At 40.9% G+C, this 10,983-nt stretch overlaps 1 protein-coding gene across 1 annotated transcript; it reads left to right on the forward strand.

Annotated features, from left to right (window-relative positions):
- Positions 1–606: 606 nt before the first annotated feature.
- On the forward strand, positions 607–2,072 carry LOC119597876 (acetylcholinesterase-like). Its single transcript, XM_037947539.1, has 4 exons — positions 607–673; positions 866–1,019; positions 1,270–1,384; positions 1,784–2,072. The coding sequence occupies exons 1-4, from the start codon at positions 607–609 to the stop codon at positions 1,862–1,864; spliced, it is 417 nt and encodes a 138-aa protein (XP_037803467.1). The 3' UTR covers positions 1,865–2,072.
- The last annotated feature ends 8,911 nt before the right edge of the window (positions 2,073–10,983 follow it).

The following is a 10,983-nucleotide window of genomic DNA, read 5'->3' on the forward strand; positions in this document are numbered from 1 at the left end:
GAAATGGAGGGATCCATATACCCGGCTTCCCATTCCACACTCTTAAATCTGAAGGAGATATTGAAATACATGAGGCTTTCTTGACATCGATTACAACCGCACCAAGGATCTGCTCTTATCATTACCTGTGTCCTAACTAAACCCAATCCAACATAGATATGACTAACTAGCTGTTCCTTCCTTTGACCAGTATCCACCTTGTACAAAGCCGTAGCAGACAACCTGGTTCAGAATTTTTCTGTGCTTGGTCCAATTTCCCTGAATTTCGAGGCTTGGGAAGATGACCCTGATTACTTGGCATGTCGAGCCTTCCACCACTACCTTGGGCACACTGAACTGACAGGAGAAGCGGGATCCTATTATCAGGGTAAAGAAAGTGTTATAATGAGTGTAAGAATATAGATAATGGAGTTCATTATAGCACGGAGAGATATAAGGAGGATATTCAGTATTAGTATATGGGGAGGAGGGATAAAACCAATTTCCAGCTGTATCGCGTAAGAGAAGTGGCCAGAATAATGCTTTTCAAAGTTTCTTTCGAGTAAATACATTAATGGAATTTGAGTCCTATTACGAAACCCTAGAGTAAATATTTTCATGTGTCACATGGACGCAGTTGGACAACACCTCAGAACGTCTCCTCAACAAGTATTCACCTACAAGTTGCAGCAACGTGGAGAATATAAATTCGCCTCTACCTATTTTCCGATTCTTCCAGACTGGGTGAAAAACTAAGTAAAATCTGCCAAATGAGTTTAGGGGTGACGTATCTTTAACGATGGAGATAAAGCAACAGTAACGTGTATAAATGCTAGTCATTGGCGTTAAAATACACTGGCTTAATCACTTCTGATTATCTCCTAAGCTTTTATAACTTATTTTCCCGATTCAGATATTGGTCATGGTGATGACGTGCAGTACTTGTTCAACACAGAATATAACAAGACTTTACAGCGAGACGAGGATATCTTCGTCAGCCGTATCATGGTGGAAATCTGGACCAACTTTGCTACCACTGGGTAAGGCACACCCATTCTCCATTATGTAAATGTTACGATAGACCTTGAATTCGAGAATTCGATATCAGGAATGTACCGTTTATATTATTACTACCTTTTGGATGCTGAGTAAACTGCCCCTGTGGTCGATTATTGATATAGTACTTGCATATCTAGACTTAATAAGCAACATAAATTATCCGTCACGTTTATTCAACACGAGTGTTCCACATTCCTCCTAAACTTTCACGAATTCTCTCCTCTCCCAAAGGCACCCAACGCCAGACCGGTCTCTTGGTTTCAAGTGGGCACCGACGTTGTCATCGAACAACGCATACTTGGCAATCACTTCCTCGCCTTTCATGAAAACATCCCAAGATTCCAGGGTATTGTATTCTAAATACTGTTGCTGTCATTTTTCATTGAATGTAACAAGATTAAAGGTTATGTTGTATGATTTGTATTATGTGGAGGGAACACAGGGGGGGGGTGCACGTACCCAGTTGTTGATGTAATTCCCGTGCTTTATATTTATAATGCACTTAATTTCTGCGTATATTGTATTACTTGATACAAGTACATCAAAGACTAACATGGTCTTAGAATATGCCGTAATACCCCTTTGTGGCATCTGAATACCTCTTTCTACCCAGTGACCCCATTCTCAATTGCACCCCCCCCCCCAACTGCCTACCCACAGATACACAAAAACGCCACAGGAAGTAGTAGTTCAGTATTCTTTTGTCCCTCCAGAATGGAATCATTATCTGCATCATATTTTCCAGATCCATGAATTTTGGAAAAACATGCCGACCAAGAGTAACAAGAGGTTGTACCCTGAGAGCTTCGAGCCAACTGTGCACTAGTTTGTAGTATGACAAATATACGATCCGGCTTGGTGATAAACAAGTATTTTTCTTGTAACCTCCAGAATCCCAATATATGCGCCACCGCTGTTAATCTCCTGCGTTAGTTTTCCTTGACAAGTTTATTATAACACCAAAATAAATGTACTATATATCTACTATGCTAGGGGTTTTCGCCCCCTACTTATCCAATCTCCAACTTCCTTAAATTTCACCACTTTACCTTCCCCCCCCCCCCACTGCCCTTAATTGACACAGATGTCGACTTCTCCAATAAGGTGTGTAGTACAGACTGTCCTTCTCTTATGTCTTCTTTCTTGAATCCTTTGTCTGTACAGACTTTTCTCAATTTTCTTCATATCTTCATTGTATCAGTTCAGAGGATTCCTAAGGATGGCATCTGTTTCACAATCTGGTGGATCTCTCCAAGGACTTCTCATGAAGTAAACACAACAAAAACAGGAGAACAAAAAACCCATTCCTAAAAAAAATTCAATCGTTTTATTTTAGGAATGGTAAAATCAATAAAAGATTCAATATAACTAGGAACAAAAACTACTTTTGACAAAAACAAATTATGTATATTCATGCCATTATATACAGTCTGAGTAGTTTTATATTTATACATTATATTATTTTTATGAAACCCATATTTTAGCAGAGATAGCATTATTCTATTACAAACTTCAATAACACTTACTCCTTGAATGGGTTTAAACCCTAAATAATAACAGAGGAACATCTGAATGGTACCCAAAGTGCAATTGTCAGCCCTCTGTGAAAAAGGGAATTCTATTTACCAGGGTTTTTTCCATTTGTTCCAAAATGTTTCTTTGTTATTGTTCAAAAATCAATTATAGTTTTTTTGTTTTTTTAGGAAATTGTTACCAAGAGCGACGCCCCTCCCAGAGACTAATTTCCCAAAAATCTTTCCTCTCCCAAACGTCGGGGGGGATGGGGGGGGGCCCGGGGGTTTGAAGGGGTGGGGGGTACTGGATAGCACTGGATTCAATAGGAACCCAAAAATAAAAGAAATGATTTATAAAACGTAAAAATGTCGATTTTTCGAAACCCGACCCAACATTGTCCCGACGAACAAAGTAAACAAACAAAAATACGTTTAAAAATCACTAAGGAAACTCTACGGACGTTCCCGCCATTGTTGAAATCTACGGACGACGCGCCTGTTTTTTTTTAACAAAACCAGGTCGTTGTAAGCCTAGAAACCCAAAGCAGGACGTCTCGGGTTCCCTCTTGTGTTCTGGCGATTTTAGGGGGGAAACCCCCTTACTTGGTTTTGTCCTTAAAACCCAGGGGGCGGGGTGTGTGTGTGGTGTCATCACCAAACGGGTGTGGGATATTTGGTAGGACTAGAAAAACCATGCTTAGAAAAATTACGAATACTGAGTGGGTGGAAGGTAACAGGGCTGTACCACGACCTTTGGGCAAACCCGGGTGATGTTTTTGACACACTTGACCTGGCGATCGCCCCCTCCCCGCCCGCCCGCGGGAAAAAAATAAACTAAGAAGCGGACGGGACAACCTCAACTGTCCTACCATGGATAGGGTGGGGAGGTGCTCATGCCCCCCCATGCCATGCCAACCCCACCCCCTAAAACCCTCCACTCTATGGGAGGGATTATTCCACCGAACATAGGGTATGAACGTGTGGATTGACTGCCGACCCTATGTGATAACGAGGAATTCCAACTCGTTCAACCAGAAGGAATAAAACCCCATCCCCAAATGACACCAGCAACCGACCGAGAAAGCAAACGAGACGACCCAAGCTCAAACCCATTGCCCCCGGGAAGGTACATTGACGGGCCTTTCCTGAGGACCGACTTCCGTCGATAAAATAAGTGTGGGGGAGGTCAGCCACTCCGCCCCCCCAAGAGGAAGGCCCGCTAACATGGGGGCAGGGGAGGGGGATATCCTAAAGGTTACCGAGAAAAACAAATTGGCCCTGATGGCATGGCACTTTTGCGGGGATCTCTCTGCAGAAAATACGCTTTCCCCCTAAAAAAAAAAAATACGGGCAATACCTGGTAACCAGGTTTCCGAAGGGGGGCCGCTGAGGAAGCCTGCATCCCCCGGGTTTTTTTAAAAGGGCCGGGGGATCTATAAGGATGGACAGCCCTTGAACGGGCCCATCATTGTTGGAGGGTAAACAGCCGCCACCAAAAGAGTACCATTCTTTTGGAAGTACTTTAAGCCGTTTTCCTTCACGTGTGCCTGGGTTATGGCTGCTAAAAGTCCCAAGGTTATGGCCACGTGCTAAATATTGCGGGAAGGAAACAGCGTGTCTATCTGTGCAGAAGCTCACAGGCAAAGGACTGCCCTGAAGAAACGACGGAAAGGAAAAGACAACGAAGACGCCCCCATCACGTGAAAGGTGCTTAGGTGAGGGGGAAGGTTAAGGGGCCGGGACCGTACTGCCCCCCCAACCGCCACGAGCACCCCCCCCCCCCATGCCCCGCCGTACCCTAAAGGGGGAGTGGCGATGCCCCCCACCCACACCCACCCCCCCAGGAAAAAACCCACGGGAATTCCCGAACTGCCAGGGGTTCCCCATCCTGGGAAAACAGTGCCATGAAAACATTGGTGAAAATACATGGATACGGCCGGGAAAATAAAGTATCGGCCGGATTGCTAAAAATAAAAAATATAATGGAAAAAAAGTGATCGTGTAACAGGGAAAAAGGGTTTTTCTGATGAGTTAGTGATGAGAAATCCCGGGATATTATTTTTACCAACAAGGGAGCGTTAACGGGAAATTGCGTTCTGAGATGTTAGTGATGTTAAAAATACAAATGAGTCTCTGATATTTTAAACCCCGAGGGGCCACTGAAAACAGTGACGACAGTGCCGAAAAAATGACGCTGACGAAGTGCGGAAAAAATACCCGAACTGTGGGACATCCTCAGAAATGCTATCAGTAGGATTAGCTATAGTTCAATACTGGAACGGCGAAAACAAAAAAAATAAAGAGATAAACCGACTAAAGTTTTCAGCAAACAAAAATTTGCCCAAATCAGTTAAAATAGGTGTGTTTGGGGACAAAAAAAACAATTACTTTTCTTTCAGGGAATATACGTGGTGTCACCGTAAATTAACTTGCTTTACTAATTCATAACAATAATGTTCACGTTATCTGTTTACAAAGCCCTTAAACCACCCTAAAAAAAAACCCCCCCCTAAAATTTAAAGGGCTACCATTTCTTACAAACACAGAATGAAAGCCTTTTGACTTATGTCTTGACACCAAAGAATAATTGGTGCAAAAATCAAATGAAATGTGCAGTTCAGCATTTACATATTCGAACACCCGGGGTTTTTTTCCTCTGTACAATTATACGCAAGGTGTAAAAGTTTCAGACTGATTCACTGCCCAACTTTCAGAATCACGGCAAATATGCATGGGAATTTAATGCTAGACACATATTTTGGAGTAGTCAATAAATAAAAATGGCGAAGATTTCCCGACTTTTTGAAAACAGATCTATAACATTATGATAGACGGCAAACTCAGTGCGGGGACAGGCTAGTTTTATTAATGGGAAGGGGCATCTTGTCGGAAACATCAGAAGCATGTTTGCAACAGAACGGGTCATGCCATTTGAAATAGAAACGAATCGCTTTTATAATACTCGACTACAAAAAAAAATAGGGTAAAAAATTTCTATCCCCCCTTACCTTGGCATTATTTTAAATCTGTATCTATGACGGGTCAATGTTTACCAGTAAAAATGTTGATAAATTTTCCATGGCATCAACAGTGGTCACTGATTACTAAAACCTTTGGGCCCCTGTCCAAAGAAAACCCCCAAAAAAACTCACAACGTTCCAAAACAATAAGTGGGTCGGTGACCCTACATTTTTAAGGAAAAAAAGCGAGTTCAAAGCTTTTTGATATCTACAAGCGATAATACCCGTACAACCTTTTTAAAATTTTTAAGACTAAAAAAAACCTACAGGAATTAAAACTCATTTCAGAAATAAACACTTTAAACGTTCCTACAAAGCTTAAAACAAAAACCCCTAAATTGGGAGGTCAAAAAAAATTAATCAAATTTCAGGCAACAAACACACCCCTGCTTCCATAGTCCTCTTGCAAAAGCAATATGCTCCTTAGTCAAGGGGCGGGACGCCCAAATTGAGCTACTTCCCACAAATATTCGGTCATTTATTCGATCTAAAATTGCATGAAATTTTTTCCATTGAGTTTGGGTGTTCTGATACTGCCCCTCAGATTTGCTGAGATCACTGAGGGGGAACGAACATGCACTGATAAAGGGAAAAACGTCCGCCCCAGGTGAGGATGGAATTACCTAATGTCCTCTGCCTTTAGCTCAGGGTACCTGGAAATCCCCTTTTGCACCTTACGGTTAATTTTGTCACAAGGTATTCTCCCGGGCCCCGGGACACGCATCTAATCACCCCTATACCAAAAAGCAAACACTGATAAATCCGCCCAAATTTCTTTAAACCTCATGTTATGCAAAGTTCTAAAAAAGATATTTGAACAACTCAGGTACATTTTTAAAAGGTAAATTATCTCACGCCCCTGGGATTCTATCGGGATGTAGCACACAACATTGTTTTGCAGAGTATTTTTCGCACTCTAATGGGGGAAAGCACACTGTTTTTCTTGACCTTAAGTCACTTTTGACATTGCAAACAAGAATTATCCTAGAACAATTAAAAGCTTTGGTATTAGGGGTAAGTATTAACGGGATTAGAATGTATCTCTTAAACAATCTGAAAGTGTCCTTTTCGGGGAGTGGAATTTTCCCCTTTCACAGTCTTTTGAATTGGGGATGCCACGGGAGGATTCTCAGCCCAGCTGTCAATATCCCATGCACAACCCGGTGGCCGGGATATCCCACTTGGGGATGGTGTTCCCCTTTTATATGTTATGCTAAAAAATTGCGTCAAGCATCATCACAAGAAGGATGCAAAAAATTTTTGACAGAATCACAGCAAAAGGGTCATATGTGGATTGTCATTTCCGCTAAGAAAAAAATGGGTCTAACCCCTATATCATACCCCCACCCCCTTTTGCAAAGGGGACCCGGGGCTTGCATATGCCTAAAATATAAATACTCGGGGGGAAAGTAATGTGCAGACCCGGTCCTCTCCTATAGAAAAACGGAAGATTGAACCTTTTAAAGTTCTTGTCGGGAAAAGAACATGGGATCAAAGTTACTTGGCTTTTATAAGTCAAAATTTTAGACTACCATGCACTGTCTTGTTGCAGTTTAAGGGAAAAGAAAAAGGTATAAAAATGTTCAGAATTTAAAAATTTTATCCATTTCTGATAGAAAATTTGGTTAATAAATTTTGACTGCCGTCTTTTAATCGGAATAATATATCAAAATATGAGCAAAAAAAATCTAAAACTTATCATCTATGTACTTCCACGCAAATCAAAAAAAAACGTTTATTGGACACGCAAGTGGGCACAGAGCCTCAAAAGAAATCTCAATATTTAAAAATCGCCCCCCATATCATTTCTAAATTTCTGTAAAAAAAAAATGGTGCCCTTTTAATTTGTACTTTATTTTAATATCTTCTATCAATAAAAAATTCAGCACATACTTACATAGGTGATTTTTTTTGAATAAAAAAATTGAAAATCAAAAGTAATACCATCATAAAAATCGAGTATTTTCCCGTAAAGAATAAATATCATACTCTGCGCAAATCGTATGTCGGTCCTATTCGGGCAAAGGGGAAATGAAAAATTGCGCGCGATTTTTCAAAAACCCCAATGTCACCGCGAAGTGCGCCGAAACCTCGTGAAAATTTCATTGTACACCCATACGCGTGGGGCAAATTTTCACGAAGCCAATATATTACAGGAAATATCAAAACCAAACACATGCCACCTTTGTCCACCGTAGTGGGCAAAAAGCAAAAGTACAAAATCTTTGCTCAAAAAGGATCTCGTGCGTAGGGTGCGTCCGCATTACTATGTTACATCTGATTATTTTTAAAAAAAAGATAACGCATAGATTTCCCGAGAGCAACAGTGTTTTGCCAAAAGCGGTAAACTGACCACATTGCAATTTTCCTTGCAAATTCGTGAAGATGACATTGGTTTGTGGGAGATGGAAAAAAATAGCAAAGACGAAAAGGCCAAAAGTTGCTTTTTTTCACCACTTACACAGGGACGTTCTGCAGGGACCCTTTGGAACCTTTTAAGATAGTTTTTTTTTTTTTTTGTGAATCATGGGGTCAAAAGTTTGGGGGCTGCTCAAAATTTGAAATGTATTAGTATTTCTAAGGGAACTATTAGATTGGGGGAGTTTTTTGTTCTGAAGAAACCGAAAAAATTTGGGTTTCAAAACCCAAAAATTTAAAAGGGGGTGCCGGTGTAATAGTTAGATCGACGAGCCCGCTCGTGCGCCGAAAATACTTAGAGCAACAGTTAGCCAGTGTGGGTCTTTGGGGGTATTGGCGTGTGGGCTAAAAAAAATTTATTGTGCCACTGCTTGTATAGACCGCAGTGCCCACACCTCATACCCCAACTAAGAAATTATAAAACCAAAAAGTGGTATCATGATGATGGGCTGCCTACCATAACCTACAAAATCATGGTTACAACTCTGAGTATTAAAACATTCTGAAAAATTTGTAACCCCACACCCCCAAATACCACAAATATTTAAAGATTTTAGAAATTTTTTAAGAGTCCGGTAAAACGGCCCGGGATCCCAATAAATACTTCCACAATACCTGCCCCTTCTATTCATTAAGGACATGAAAACTCCTCATTTATGCATTTTTTTTTCAAGCTCGAACCCGTCCCCCCGCAAAGGCCCCCCCGGGACCCCATTCCTCTCGACGGGGTGCTCTTCCGGACGAAGAGTTCCAATTTCTCGTTGTTTACCATAAAACAAAAAAAAATGTACATTTTTTCTTATTAGAAAAACAAATACCAAATTTTTTTGCTCGTGTAAAAGACAAAAAACATGTGAAATGGTGATAAAAAATGATTATGTCTGAAAAACCCAAGACAAGGAACAATCAAAAGACCAATTACTGCGCTTTGAGATTATATGTTTAAAACAGCGACAAATTCTAGCCAATGAAACTTTAGACAATGACATCAGAGTTTTCTGACCATAAAATTTTGATTTTTCGGAAAACCCTGCCCTCGACCGTGAAAAACGTTCAGTGTGTCCCTCCCCTGTTAGAATAAGTTGACTGTGAAGAAATATTAATTGAAAGCCGGCTAAGCTTTACAAATCAGGAAATACATCAGCCAGTGAAAAAACTACCCCGATGAGGTTTGACGTATTTTTGGCGAAGCGACTAACGGGGCACGAGATTAAGGTTTTACATTAACTTTTAATAACGAGAACCGGGAAATTTTTACATATTTGCCGTAAGTATTTTTCAGGCAAAAAGCAAAATTTTGCAATAAAAACCTTCTTCTAAATTTGGAAAAATAATACGGCAATTTTTTAAAAAAAACATTTCCGATTTTGGGCCCTTTCAAAAAGACCGCAGTTTAATGTCGGGTGTGCCGCCCCAGCGCGCGACGAAAACGGGGTAAAGCTTTCGTATTTTTCCCTCGAGGGGAAGTTTTTAAGCGCGCGGCATGAAGCACCGCCCGGCCTCCAAGATTTTGGCTCGGCAAAAAGGGCATTAAAATTTCCCTCTAAATTTTAAAAAACAAGTATAAATTTGAAAGCTGCCATATTTACGATAATCTCACTAAGGTTTGCAACCCCCTGTTACAAAATTCATTCACAGTTTGTTGTTTTGAATAACATCCGCGGGGACTGCGTGTGCCGCAACGATTGCGCGACCGTAACTGTCAAAATCGCTTTTTTTCCTTTTTTCTTTTTTTTTTGATTATTTTTTGTTTGCTATTTTATTAGGGTTTTGCTATCAAAAAATAAAACCGTTGGGATTTAGAACAATTAAAAAACCCTTTTGTATAAAATTTTATTCGGTCATCAGGAAACTTTTGAAACGCATTTTTAAATAAAAAGTTCTTTTGTCCAAACGTTCATTGGAAATTTTTTCACGCATTCAACCAAGACAGTAAAATAAGTTTGGAGTGGTTTCCTTGACGAAAAATAAGCCCTTTTCTCTTGGCAAAAAGGGGTGCAAATCGAAAATAAGGGGGATATAGGGGAGAAGTGAGGATCGCCCCTTCGTTTTCCCCAAATCCCCTTCCCTTTTTACTTCGCGAGAATCAAAAAATTTTGCCGTGGAACTCATTACGTAAAGTTACCGAACGACGACCCTCTCAGAGCTAAGTTTTCCAAAATTTGGGTTTTTTTTCTCTTTCCCCTACCCACACTTGGGGGTGCGTGGGAATCAGGGTTGAAGGGGGGGGGATAATGGGTACACTGGTGCCCATAGGAAACTGCAAAATCGAAGAAAGTGATTTTTAACGTTAAAAAAGTCGATTTTTTTGAAAACCCGACCAAAAATTTCCAACGAACGAAGTAAAAAAGCACAAAAAACGGGAAAAATCGGCAAATTTAAACTCTACGGGCCCACGCCCAAATTTCGAAAAACCCCACGGGGAAAAAAACCCTCGCTCGGAAAAAAAAATCTACGGGGTTTCACATAAATTTACATCCCTAGTACAATCGTCCTAACCAAAAAACCCCAAACCCAACCTTAACCCCCCGTGGATTTTTACACTCGATTATATATTCCCCCGCCAGGGGCTGCCCCCTGGGTCCCCCGTGGTAAACCACACCTATAAGGCCCCCCATTTTTTACCACTTTGTGCCAAGAGACGTCTATTTCATTAAAAAAAAAAATTGCCACATACCGTCAGTGGGGGGGGTAAAAGAGCACGGGGAGGAAATGATGGAAACTTATTTTCTTCAGGGCGGCCAAAAAATAGTATTCATTATCAAGGCGGGGGGTTTTCACGGGACTTGGGACAATTAAATTTTTTTGGGGATTAGTGTCGACCGGGCCCGATCGAGCAAGAAAGGGCGGCCTGGCCGCCCCATTGCTGCCAAAATTTCCCGTACCTACCATAAAAAACATTTTCCCTAAAAGGTAATGATATGGCTAATAAATATACGCAATACAATTTCAAAATTAACTTAATATAAAAAAAGAACATACCCCGCACCCGA

This window comes from Penaeus monodon, chromosome 3 (assembly GCF_015228065.2).
Source record: "Penaeus monodon isolate SGIC_2016 chromosome 3, NSTDA_Pmon_1, whole genome shotgun sequence".
Classification (NCBI taxonomy): domain Eukaryota; kingdom Metazoa; phylum Arthropoda; class Malacostraca; order Decapoda; family Penaeidae; genus Penaeus; species Penaeus monodon.